The 14883-nt window shown below is 34.1% G+C and overlaps 1 protein-coding gene across 1 annotated transcript in view; it reads right to left on the bottom strand.

Annotated features, from left to right (window-relative positions):
* Window positions 1-14883, bottom strand: part of LOC108738768 (KH domain-containing, RNA-binding, signal transduction-associated protein 2-like) — a 140566-nt gene that overhangs the window by 79190 nt on the left and 46493 nt on the right. Inside the window, exon 2 of the mRNA XM_025979153.1 lies at window positions 14553-14656. Coding sequence (XP_025834938.1) covers window positions 14553-14656 — 104 coding nt within the window. The remainder of the gene's footprint in view (window positions 1-14552; window positions 14657-14883) is intronic.

The following is a 14883-nucleotide window of genomic DNA, read 5'->3' on the forward strand; positions in this document are numbered from 1 at the left end:
AGAGACTGAATGAATAAAACTGAAAAATTGAGAGACTCGAGTCTCTCGTAGAAAGACTGGGATCTCTGAAATATGTTGAACTTAGAAAATTTTAACCATGTCTATCGAGACACCACTTATCGAGAGATTCGAGTCTCTCGTTCAGAGACTGGATACGAAATGAGGATCTCTCTACGAGCGACTCGAGTCTCTAGTTCAGAGACGCTAAACAGTTATTTGACAGTCTCTCTCAGCGACACCAGAGAGACTCGATGAGAGACGGAGATTCGTGCTTCGCTTTGAGAAACTCTGAGAGACTGAACATTTTTATCTCGGGTAGCTGCTCAGTTCTTATCATAATTTATACTTAAAGATTCAGTTGCACTGCAACCACGTTGCGAAATCATGCCCAGGTCCGGCTCCGGGTTTTAACTTGTAGTATTCTTGCAAATTCTTTTATCCTCTAACTACGCCATGAGCTTCCCTATTAAATCTAGTGTTATAAAGAAGTGAATTTATTTGTCTATTGTGAGATATAATCACTCCATCATGTTATACAACAACGAATTTTATAAATTAAGAAATTACTTTAATCTACTATTGAAAGCGGTTTACGGCATATAATTTAGAATGACTGGTCAACAATTTAACTACAGTTAATTAATAACCTAACAGTATAATAATAATTTTAACCTATCTTATTAGATAATTGGGGAACGTAGAAATGGTGGGAAAATATCACAGGGTAAGTGAAGACGGTAGGCCTAAACTTACTTATTAATTTAAGAAATAAATTTCATTTACCTTACAGCGAACGTTATATCTGTAAAAACATTCCAGTTGATCATAGTTCATCCAATCAGAAAATAACCAATAGTCTACGTCTCAAGATGTACAGCAACAGTAAACCACGGTTTAAGGGCTCAATTTCAGGCACAAACTGGCGTTACACGTAATTCACATCGTGACTGCCGGGAGTTGGTGAAGTCCGCGAAAACGGTGCATGTAGCAATTTTAGAACAATTTCTAGATTGGCTCCGGAGGCACCGATGTAGTCCTTCGGTCGTAGCACTTGTTCGGAAAACGAATTGCACAATAAGTTAAGTTGCATAAGCATCTGGTTAAACAAGCAAACAGTTTCGCTTCTGGAATAGGACTCAAAATTAAACGCGAAACTGAAATTGATTTAAGTTGAAGTTGTAGCAAGTAGACGACTACTCAGGGAAAATTTACGTGGCTGGTATACGACTTTGATGTTGATAAATTTCTTAGTAAGCAGTTAGAAATAACCTAGTGTCAAATTAAATAAAATGGATTAGTTTATACACTGGAGTAAAAATTGAATTTCTATTTTGCATAACATATTAAAAGATAAATGTCAAGGGTTTCCGTCAAATATAACTTGAATACAATAGGCTTTTAAATCGCAACTATAAAAAAAAACGTCTAAACAGCTAACATTAGGTATATTGCACAACTGTTACATCTGGAATTTTTCTTTAATATTTATTTATTTGCGGTAGTTATAGGAAATTATATCGACTTCATAGTTTACTTGGAATCTTGTGGACTATTGAAAAATAAAAACATTTTAAAAGATAATCAAAGTGTCTTCTTAGATTTTCTAAGGATAATGTTGTAATTTGTATTAAAAAACAATAAACTTGACAATTTTTTTGTTTTATTTATCACTTGAATTAATGCGTTCATATCTTCTCGTATCAGTCGCCGGTTTCCATTTGTATAAAAATTTTGTGCTTAATTTTGTACAATGGCGTATTTATGTAGTTGTAAAGATTGCATTTTTGGGCCTGGTAAGACAATCTTTAGACTCATCGATGCAGAAATGTTTTTCTGCATATTTTAGTTGGAAAATCTCAATATTGTTCAAAAGTGTGAAATTCATTCACTCTAACAATGCTGTTAAAAAGTCCTAATCCGTCACAATTAGCATAGGATGCGTCAAAATTCAGCAAATATTCATTCATTGTGTAGAGGTAGCTTAATTAAGGAAAACGGCATAATCCCAACAACAAACCACATGAAAATTTCCCAAGGGCCTGTATCAATCAATGGCTGTAACTCTACAATGATGATATTGGATGAGGAAAATGGAGCATGAGTACAACGTATGTGGTATCTAACTGAATACTTATTATAGTTTTTAATGTAAAAAAATGATACAGCATCAAGCTTAAAAATTAAAGTATTCCTTTTGTATGAGGGAAACCCCTAACATTTATCTTTTAAGATCTTATACAAGCGTATAAACTAATCTATTTTATTTAATTTGACACTAGGTTATTTCTAACTACTTACTAAGAAATTTATCAACATCAAAGTCGTATACCAGCCACGTAAATTTTCCCTGAGTAGTCGTCTACTTGCTACAACTTCAACTTAAATCAATTTCAGTTTCGCGTTTAATTTTGAGTCCCATTCCAGAAGCGAAACTGTTTGCTTGTTTAACCAGATGCTTATGCAACTTAACTTATTGTGCAATTCGTTTTCCGAACAAGTGCTACGACCGAAGGACTACATCGGTGCCTCCGGAGCCAATCTAGAAATTGTTCTAAAATTGCTACATGCACCGTTTTCGCGGACTTCACCAACTCCCGGCAGTCACGATGTGAATTACGTGTAACGCCAGTTTGTGCCTGAAATTGAGCCCTTAAACCGTGGTTTACTGTTGCTGTACATCTTGAAACGTACGCTATTAGTTATTTTCTGATTGGATGAACTACGATCGGCTAGAATGTTTGCATTAATATAACGTTCGCTGTTAGGTGAATGAAATTAATTTCTTAAATTAATAAGTGAGTTTAGACTTGGGCATACATTGGTTTGCGCAAACTGATCAGAATTTTCTTAAGAATTTTGTCTTGTAACACAGGGTGTTAACTATATTATATAGTTTCCATAAATTCTTATTGAGGTCACTGGTACAAAGACAGTACATCTACATAATTTATTTAAAACTGTAAGCTAACATCTACTTACCTACTGAGTTAATTAGTGACCATTTAAATAGCGAGATCAGTTATAATCGAAGAATCTGGAGTCGAATTCAAAATCACGATGATGCAGGGTGGTGAGGCGGCCTACCGTCTTCACTCACCCTGCGATAGTTTCCTGTGATTTCTACGTTCCCCAATTATCTAATAAGTTAGTCTAAGATTATTATTATACTATTAGGTTATTAATTATCTGTAACCGGATATTTGTTCAATCTCTAATTTGAAGTTTAAAAATGAAACAAAATGGACTTGAAAACTAGAAAAGATGACTACCAATATTGGGATCCGTCAAATGGGCATACACCATCTGGTGGCAAAATTTATAACTCGAATAAGGGGAAAATTTACATAGGAACTGTGCACGCAAATTGTAAAATTGTTTATTAAAATAATAAAACACGTTAAAGAAGTAAAAATGTTTTTGATGGTGGATTGAAAAGCTGCAATAGCACTTCAGACATACGTCTTCACTCTTCACCTACATTAACTACTTTCTAATAAAAACTAACCGTTTTATATATGTAAAAAATATATTCGGAAAATTAGAGAAAAAAGTAAACTAATAGAAGCTTGGATGAAAGCAGTAGGTATCAAAGAAGTGAATTCCGGAATAAAAATTTGTTCACGTCATTTTAATGCACATGATTATATTTCAGCAAGTATTTACCATCAGCCATAACCTTAATATTTAAAACTAGAATCATACTAAAATTATAAAGTGAGAAATTATTTATTCCTGTGTAATTGATTTAACACAATTCTAATGATACGATATAAGTATTTTGAGGTTAAGAACCTACCTGCTGCAATACAACAAAGTTGCAATAATGTGTTTGCAACGTTCTCTTAAATCGGCTTTGCACGTGCAAGTCATTGATATGATATTGCTTAAATCACCCAGAATCACCTCACCAATTATATAACGTGAATCACTTTTTAAATCCGAAGTTTGTAAAAAGTAGGCAGTAAACTTGACGGAATTTGAAGGCTAGCTTCCGGATTTGTTATTTCCGAATTTTATAATGTGATTGGCATTAAAAACACGCTCACCTTCAACGAAATTTCCTTTCCGAGGCTTTGTGTCAGCCCAATCACATATTGTGTCAATACTTATCATTTTATCGTAATTTAAAAACTTGGAAATTGCACGGTACACTATAGGAATTACGATAAATTTTCCCTAATCGGCGCCATGATTTTAGGCTCCTGCCATTTGACGGATCCCAATACTTTTACATTTATTTTGCAATCTAAAATAACGAGTGTGCCAAAGGAAAACAAAATACGACCACGTTTTCTCAGTACATACAAAACAAATGACGTCGTCATTTGTATAACCTTTCATTATTTTGCTCTCAAATTATAGAGGTATTCGTTTTCAAAGTCGGATAGAGGCTTCAGGCACGCGTGCATGCGTTTGTATCCGATATATGAGTTTATCAATAGAACTGACGATGAAACAAAAAGCAGATACGCATACAGTACGGTACAAAGTATAATGAACGAGCACAAAAACGGGTATCTATGTAATAATTTCCAATGAGTTATCTCGGCAAGGACGGAATCATTCGCTTGTATATTCGCAGATAACGCTGGGTAATTTCGATTCTTTTGCAAAGAACCATCTCGTACGTAGATGTACGGCTCAGACGAGCATAACAAAAGAGAAAATGACGAGCGCATGACACGATATCACGTTTGCCATGAAAACAAACGTTTTTTAATACGTTATGAACACGGCCGCTCTTGCGTTCCACGTTGGCGCTAGCATCGCGTCGGATGTCCGTCGCCTTGTAGCTTTCACCGCTCTTCTGTACGTACCTTTAGGTATATAATCCACCTGGTTGCTTCTTTGCTGTCTGCGTTAAGCCGCCGCGATGTTTATTAACGAGTGGGTCCCTTTGATCCCGTTTGCTCCTGGCAAACCAACCAAATGCGCCGCAAGTAAAATACATATGTACACCTACATATTATGTACGCATAGGCTTTGGATGTACGTAACCCTATATACACGACGTTAGTTGCGAGTCCCAAAAGGCACAAAGTACAAAAAAAAGACTGACTACATGATTGCTCTTATGACAAACACAGAGTGTAAAGAAGTAATATCCAGGGTTGCCAAGGATATTTTTTATTCCCTAGAGTTTCCGTAGATTTCCCTAACAACCGTATTGGAATTCGCATTGGCATTCCAGGTAGCTCCCCAGTTTTTTCCCGTTTGAAAAATACCATCAGTGTAGTCACGAACGGGAAATCACACAAACAATGTTCAGTTACTCTACGAATGTTAGGTATGATTTCCGAGTGGAAAAGTGGTGGATATTCGTGGTGTAGGTAAGACCACCACGAAGGATATTATGACCTTCCTACGTTCTCCAGGAACGCCAAGCACAAAGGTCGGATAAAATCGACTCGATCGGTGTTTTCACCGATGAAGTAAAAGCATTCCTACACCATCGCCATCAACCCCGAAAATCAAGCATTATTCTGGAGCTCAAGTGATTTTTTCATTTCAAAAAATTAAATAAAGAATCGAGCATTTGTTTTTGATTTGAATAATATTTTAGGATTACTTGATATCTGAAATTAACAAAACCCTGTGTTGTTCATATACCCTACAGTACATTTATAGCTTCATTAAAAGTAAAAAGTTTGTTTTTCAGTTAATCAATTGAGGTAATTTATTTTCATTTTTCTAGCTTTTGTTATTAAAATTGGTTCAAAAATTTCCAATGGTGAATCGAACCGATCAGAAACTGAGGGCTGCAAGACGAAATGAACGCCCTAGCCTGCTCAGAAATTGATGTATTTGTAGTGCACAGTTTATAAAAATCTAATGGCTGCCAAAAAAATCAAGTATTTATAAAGCATGTGCAATTCCAACATCCTTGACCTTGTTTTGAATTTTATTAATCCGGACTTGACACTCCAAATTTTGAGACCTCCTAGGACCAGAGTAGGCCCGGGACAGGCCGCTCCTTCTGCCCGCCATTACTGAACTATTGAGAATTCCCTAAATTTTGCACAGTTATACAAATATCCCCTTCTTCGCAAGCTGGCTCTAAATTCCCTAAGTATTGGGAAATTTACCCAGATCTGGCAACCCTGATTGAAAATCTATTTAACTGATGCATTTCCCTCTTCTATCGAATGAGATTCCTATTCAGTCGGTTGCGTTTGATGTTAGCATGAACGATAAAAACTACCACTTATGATTTATACTTTCTGAATGCGTTTGAAATCGGTGAAAATTTTGTGAACGATCCCTTTTTCTTTTAGTGAAACTTGTAAAGAATGTAAAAAGTATTAAACGTCAAAAATTTCTAGTGAATATTTCCTATAAAATCGAGACAATGTTCGTGGCAAGAATGTCGACAATATTTTATATAATTTAATTACTTAGATATAATAATTTCTATCAAATCATCACTTTCATACCTTCATTACCACCTTTCATAATAATTAAGGAACCATGTAAAGTAATTAACAATATTTTAGAGCATTCAATTTCATTTTACTACTAGGGCATAAAAAACATCCACTTTGCTTTTAAATTATCGTAAATTTTTTCAGAAAGAAACACCTATATTTTCTACTCAAACGATTTGAAAAGTTGGACAGACTGATAAGTTTTAAAACCATACTAATCGATCACGAAGTTTTTAACATCATACATCTCGCAAAAGTTGGTAAGTACTAAGAAAACTTTTCTACCGTATCTGCAAAGTAAATACACTTAGAAAAGTCTCTCCGTTTATTTTAATATATGCCAGGATTGTTGTCAATAAGTCCTAATCAGTTGACATTTGATCGATTTACGATATAGTGATTATTCTTTTGTTTTTATCACCGCATCAAAATTTTCACAATTATAATTTTTAATTGCCTTACAACTTATATAACGATAAGTAACTATACAAACAACATAACCATATTTAGATACACAAACTACTGTTCCTAATAAGTTATTTACTAATTGTAAGAAAAATTTTGTTCAGCATTTTGCATTAAATGAGAAATTGAAATATTATTCAAACGTAACCAAGACATTAAAAAAGTATATGAAAATAAATGTAGGACAGTTCCAAGCCGATAAGAAACCATAATAATTATGTAGGTACCATCCGGGCTTCTTACCATGGAAAAGTAATTCGATTCTCAATAAATGTGTTTGCCTCGTTACTTTAGAATCTTTTTCGCCTTAGGTACTACTTAAACAATCAACAACCATTGCAATAACGGAGAATGACCAACATCTATTTTACCCCATGAGTTAGGGGGTAGGTGCAAAGTGCATCGCTTATATAACAGAACATTCTTGGATCCGTCTCTATTAGGGTAAACCATTGTAAAGAACAAAATTTTGTAAGTTCTAAGTTGAAAACTGGTTATATAGTGGCCGAAATTGTGAATAATTTCTTTAGATTCTTTTCTAAAAAGAAGTCACTTCTATGCCCGTGAACGATTAATTTAGAAAATCGAAAAAGGTTGTTACATTTGTATGTTTGGAGCGCGGCGCTGTACGGGTGCGAAACATGGACAGTGGGCGCGGCGGAAAAGAAAAGGTTAGAAGGGTTCGAAATGTGGTGTTAGAATCGAATGATGAGGATACCGTGGATAGAGAAGGTAGGAAATGAAGAGGTACTAGAAAGAACAGGAGAACAGAGGACTCTATGGAAGTCAATAAGAAATAGGCGAGATAGGTTGGTAGGACACCTTCTCAGACATCAAGGTCAAGTCCGAGACATATTAGAGGCATACACGGGAGTTAGGAGGTATAGAGGTAGATCTACATTAGATTACTGTTCGCAAATAGTTAGGGATGTGGGTTGTTCTAATTTTAGGGAAATGCGAAGATTAGCTCAGGACAGGAAAGAGTGGAGGTGCGTGTCCAACCAATCTTAGGACTGATGACCTTATGATGATGAATCAGTTCGAATTGGCATGGTACAGAAATCTAAATATGAGAATCTGAGATTTGCTAAGTCGATCAGTTTTTGATTTGGAAAATTAAAATTTTATTTTCTAGCAATTTTTTTTTGAAAGGTGATTATTCTACTTCTGTCATCCTGTACAAAAATTGTACGTGACTCTCTCCCAAACTGAATAAAAAACAATTCTCCGTCTAAATTATGGCTGAGAAGCCGTTTCTTTAATTGTCAGTTGTGAATCTGTACGGTAGTGTTTGAAGAGACACTCGTAACTGTTTAACGTCGGCAGCTTCAATGTTTTGAACAAAGGGCTCCTAAAAGCAATGTCATTTTCGAAGTTTCTCTTTCGGTCGACGAACATCAGCCATTGTACAAATAGAAAGAACTAAATAACGTTAAAGCCACTTTCCGCGAAACCTTTTAGTTTGATCCTTTCTTTATTTTACCAGTTTCGTTTTCACTGCGGTATCACTCAACGGTCGCAAGCGGATAATATAAAACCATTTTCTAATTCCCGTTACCCAAAATTGAACTTTACCGGGAAACAGCAAAATACAAGTAATTTACACGCCACTAAATGAAGGCCTAGTTTCGCGAATTTGTCATAAATAAATAATCAAAGCAGTAATTACTTTAACCCCACAAACGCATCTGGGTATATTTTATAGCAATTCGGAAATAATGTTTCCATAGCTCGTAGGTATACATGTACCATCACCAAAGATGTCATTTATTTGAAATACAGTGTAAACTCTTTATAACGTCGCTCGATTTAACGATAAACTCCTTAAAACGTCGAAATTGCTTGACTTTGGTTGGTTTACATTGTTTTCTATACAATATTACACTCTATATAGCGTCACGCTCACTCTATTTAACGACAACAATGCGGCATTATAAATCATTGAGCAGTACTTTCTAAGTTGCCGAAATAGATAAGAACTGCAGCTGTGTACGTTGTTGAAGAAGACGATCCTGTCCCTCCACCAAGCATCAAACAAGCACTTGATGCAGCGAAACTATTAAAAAAATACTTTTTATATAATCAAATTGATCCAGCAGTATCTCAAGATATGAGTAAGATACGTAACAAAATACAATTAAAATATTGGAGCAGCAAAAAACATCAGACGAAGATAACAGGCTATACGCAATGTATGAATAATAATGTTCGTGTGCAAAATGTGTACTACATTGGTAAATGCATATTATTATAGAATAGTAAAATAATATCTTTTATTTCTCTCCATTTAACGACCACTCTTTATAACGCCGAAAAGTGTTCAGTCCCTTAAGTGTCGTTATATAGAGTTTACACTGTACTTGCATTATAAATGCAAATACGAAATAAAAAATACCTATTTGTATTTTGCATTTAAATTTCTTTTTGAGAAAAGCATTTTGTATTCTATTTGTAAAATACAAAATACATTCTTGCCGTTAAAATTTTTTTTGGTATCACCGATCAAACATTATATAAAATGATGAATGAAAGTGGGTCACTTTGAATATTGAAGGTATTAGAAGCTTAAAAAGGGGTCAAAGAGACATTCCATGAATGCCTTCTAATTCTTTAGCCGAAGAGAGCCCAAAAAATTCTAAACTCCTGTGAAATGGATAATCTAAAATCTTGGATAGGTATTGTTTTCCGGGTTCAATGTCATGACCTACGGAATTTTGAAGTTCCAAATTGATATCAGCACTTGCCAAATCACCACCTATGGTACCTTTAGCAAGGAACTACGAAATTGTATGAACTACGACAAAATATTATGGTGTGCTAATAACTGCGTATAATCCAAAATTCTTAGAAAACTATTCGAAAAACATCACTTATTAAATGAACCCAAAGCTAAATAAACTATGGATTCCATTTCTTTCTCTTATTACAATGTGTAAATGATCAGATACAAAATAGGGTTGTAAATATTTTGATATAAAATGATTTTATGATTTTTATATCAATACAATTATTTGCAACCCTATTTTGTCTATGATCTTTCACGCTAAGCAAACTATTTTGGCATCAATGTCTTTTTTCCAATTAAAACGGGTGACAAAGGCAAATAAGGAAGCATATAGAAGAATTATTTGTTGCTGAATTGAAGAAAGTATGTCATAAAGATAGAAAAACTATTAGGTAGTCTGTAAAAACTCTTATACTTAAGTCAATGTAGAAAATTACTTTAAATAGTTATTACAAAAAGTATTAATTCGAAAAGTGTACGGAAAATATGTATTTTGCATTTAACCTCTAAAATACAAAAGTGTTTGCATTTTGTATTAAAATACTTTTACAAAACCATTTTGCAAATCTCTAACCATCTCATATCAGAAGCTGAGGTCTCAGTATTCAATATTTATTAGAAGAGTGCAGGATGACTGACTACACGGTTCCCGCGTGAGTGACGAAATTGTGACTAAAACATGGACCAACATTTACATGTATTTTTGTTCTTGCAGAAGATCTTGTGTAAACGCACACGTGTCTAAATATGTTAAGAAAACTCAAATGCATATGTGTTTTCAGCAGAATCATCAAATGAGACGGTAAATTCCCTTTAAACTGAAGAAGAACTGGAAGGATTTTGATGCAATTTTCTTTAATTCATCATTTTTACGGCTTACACCACTTTATTTAATGTAATACACAGCATCATATTCCTTATTTTCAATCGATATACTTACTTCATTCATTTTCTTATGTTTATTCTTGGTTGAATTACTTTGACTATCTCTATTAGGATACAAGATCAATTTGACACTTAACATTTTAGATTGGACTCTAATATACTATTCATTGACAGTGAGTTCACAAAATATCAACTGTTGCCAGTTTGCCACTTGACATTGGTAAGGGTTAATTTCAAATATTTCAAACTAATCCAAAATAATCCACTCCAGCAAAGTGTATCAATTACAAAGTTAAAATTTGTACCTTTACATTTGAATACAGACAACCCTTTACAACGAAGTTTACCCTTAACTCGGTTTTAGAATTCAGGTAATTCTTATATACAGTAACACAGAATTCCTCGAATTTAAAATTGGATAAATCGTGACAAAATTGTATACATAAATTTTTAATCGCCAGCTTTATTCAATTCGCATATGATTTTAGAACTGATGGGTTTTAGGTAATTTATTTTCCTTAATTGCAAAGTAAAACCACTCACATCCGGATGTATTAGTTTTTAATTTTAAATGCCCATTTTCCGAACCAATTGTTATGCATACCTATTTGTATAGGGCGAAAAAGCAACTTTTTATTTATACTATTTCTAAGTAAAATTTTTCAGATTTCCTTTCGACATTTATGAATAAAAATAATGCTTCTTATCAGTAGGTATCACATAAATATTATATTAACTTAATGCACGATTAAATTTATAAAAAAATACAACGTGTAATTGTACAACACGCCACTGAACACACAAACATACCGGGATAGGGGTTAAGATTTAATGGTATTATTTGTACAATATGAATTTAAATTTTACACTGTACATGCCGGAATTGCCTGTAACGAACGTTGCATTGAAGCGCGCTCACGGCTCAAGCGTTTCCCACTACGAACTCGACTACGTGGCCGAGTAGAGGGGGGACATCCGTTGCATCATTTCGTTACATATCAACTCGCACGAAACGAACTTACCCTACCGTGCGTAAAGAAGTTTCATTTCAATAAAAATCAATGTTGACCATTTCGGTCCTGAAAGTATCAACTAACTTGAGACTATGTGTCTGTCCCTAGATCGGCTGAGTTTCCATTTTATCGGTTCGTATCATGTCACCAGGCGAATTGGTTTCGAAAATCCGCGTAGATATCTATTTGCTGAATAAGGGCGATGTGGGACCTTCCAAACAGATTTATTGATCAAAAGACTAACTAACTTGTCGTTATAGTTACCTACTGTGGAGAATATGAAGACCTGAGAGGATATGAGAAAAATTGCGAACTTTGATTACCGAAGGGAAGTATATAACGGTCTTCGTTATCTCACAGCGACCGGAAATTGAAAAATTGCAAAACAAACTTGAAGTTTTTATTTTTAACAAAATGAAAGGAGATTTCGTCACACACATATATGATAAAATTATTGAGCACATGCCTTTTCGGACAATATGAAATGGAATTGCAACATTTAGGTCACTTATTATTTAGAAAATGTAATACGTTGCTTTAAACCAGTTTTTACACTAAAGAAGAAGATTTAGATAAAATTTTAGAAACAAAAAAACGTTTACATTTAAAAAATCGCATCACATTTTCAAGACCGTTAGGAGAATACTGGTGTGCAAGGGGAAAAGAGTAGGGAAAAAACAAATATCAAGATAGGAAACGAAAAATTAGAAGTGCCTAATTTTCGGTAAAACAGAAGATAGCGCAGGGTCGAATCGATTTCAACAAAAAGAACTCACTACTAATTAATTACGGTTAATTTAAGAATTCGAAGAAGATTGTTAAAGATGTATGTGTAGAGCGCGGTTCTGTACGGGTGCGAAACATGAACCGTGAGCGCTGCGGAAAAGAACATGTTAGAAGCGTTCAAAATATGATGTTATAGATGAACGACGAGGATACCGTGGATAGAGAAGGTTAGAAATAAGGATGTATTAGAAAGAATAGGAAAGAAATAGGCGAGATAGGTTGCTAGGACACTTTATCAGGAATGAAGGGCTACTTAGAGACATTTTGATGTAATGAATATGCACCTAAATGTCTGCCGCTTTTCTATAAACTTTTGCAATAAAAGTAAGCATACGGTGACGGTTTTTGGCACAAGCTGTTTTTGGATTCGATTTTTTTTCTGTATTTTGGCAGATAACAGACGATAAAGAATTACTCAAAGACTTATGATCTTTTAGTAATAGCAAAATTGAATTTAATTCAAAGTACCACGTGGAATATTAGAAAATAGTCTTAATCAACTTAAAATATAAAAAAATACTAAAGGTCAAATTGGGATTCTCAAATTGCTGCATCTTTTCTATTAGACGTCTTTAGTGTATAATTCTGAATTGTTTTCAAGACCATCAAACCTTTTCTACCATAAATACCAGTTCTCGAGCATAATAACATTTTCATCAGTACGTACGTTTTTATACGTTTACAACACTAATATAAACCAAATTCAATTAAGCGTCCAGCTACACTTTTAAGTAAAATACCTACTTGTAACATGGAGGAAGTTTTCGAAAAGGTTTTTGCAGAATTAAACTACTGTTTAAATGATTCGACCCTTTCCTTTATTCGAGCAAAAAAAACATTGTCATTGTCCCTTTTCCGGTGCGAACTGAGTTTAAAGCTACCACTCTACTTTAGAAAAATCCCCTGTCCGATATCAGTCGGATTAGCATTCGCAGGAATGTTGGCTCACAGAATCCAAGTGGTCCCGAGGGTGTCCTAATAGCTAGGCAGACGCTCTTCAAGCATGGCCACAAATTTTCCTGGCACTACAGTACATAAGTATATACGATATAAGTATACATATATATATATATACTTATATCGTATATANAGAAAAAAATGAATCCCCTTTCGACGGTCGTGCCTTCTCGTTTGTTAAAAAACACATAAAAATGTTGGGTTTAACGCGGAATGTGTGTAACAGTTTTTAAAATTTGGTAGGATTTTCCTAAATATATGTAGAAAACCCCTGAATATAAATTTCCACATATTATAACACGACAGGAAACAAATGATTTCGGGCTACCACTGGGTCATAAGGCCACATAAACAAACGCCAATTTAATTCTTTTGAAAATAAAAAAACAATATCTACCTTCTCTTACTTTAATAACCCTAAATAATACGCGAATACCTAGTGAAACATTCTAACAATAGAGTATAAAATTAACTACCCTCAACCAGACCATTTATATATTTTAATTGCGTATTTTTAATCATTTGGTTAATATTTTTGTAAACAACAGATTAGGCTTAGTTTCATTCAAATTTTATGCTTCTTTGAAATGAATTTACGATACCTAGTTCTATTGTATTGCTTTATATTATTAGGGTCATTTTAGGTTTAAAAATAATTTAGCGGTTTTGTTTTAATTTGTTCTCTAGTAAATTCCACATTTAAAAATTATGAATTAATTTTTCCAACCTTCTACAGCATAACCTAATCTGTTCCTCGGTGAAGTAATATTATCTGATCGAATGCCGCAGGCGATCGATACTAACCGCACTTTTAAAGTCAAGAAATTATAAATTAATTTTTCTAACTTTCTACAGCATAACCTAGTCTGTTCCTCTGTAAAGTAATGTTTTATGATCGAATGCCGCAGGTGATCGATACTGGCCGCACTTTTGATGCATCACAATCCGGCAAACACAGATCATAAGTCACAGACACGGAACATACGAGAAGTATCCGGAAATAAAAGAGAAATATTCAATGACCATATGAATAATAGACCAACATTCGACGGAAGGCAGTAGATAAATACATGCCTACAGATGGTTTGACAGTATTGTATCATAATAAGCATATTTTTGGCAAAAACTAAAATAACGACTGCCTGGCTAACTCTAACGAATTTCGATGTGAATTCATCGAATAGTTTTTCTCTAAAGAAAGCAGATACTTATACGTACACGTTAAAAAGAACTCACCTTTGGATGATCTCTAACAGGTACAACAACTCTAACTGCCACTTTGATGGGTTTATCTCTGGTAATGTCAACCATCCTTCTAGATTCGTTGTTAGATTTGCTTCCTGAAAAAAAAACAAGAAATCCCTTCAGTTAGACGTTAACGTGAAAAAACGCTTTTAATATTTCAAATACGGAAAGCTTCGCAATGGGCATTAATTATTTATTAAAAGAATTAGCGTTTATTCGAAGAGAGTGCTCTCTACTTCCATTATTATTATAACGACGGATAGGTTTTTAAAGGAAAGTGTACCTTTAAAATGCTAAAGAAGCTAGAATGGATAATTAGAAA

Source organism: Agrilus planipennis, unplaced genomic scaffold, assembly GCF_000699045.2.
Source record: "Agrilus planipennis isolate EAB-ADULT unplaced genomic scaffold, Apla_2.0 scaffold221, whole genome shotgun sequence".
Lineage (NCBI taxonomy): Eukaryota > Metazoa > Arthropoda > Insecta > Coleoptera > Buprestidae > Agrilus > Agrilus planipennis.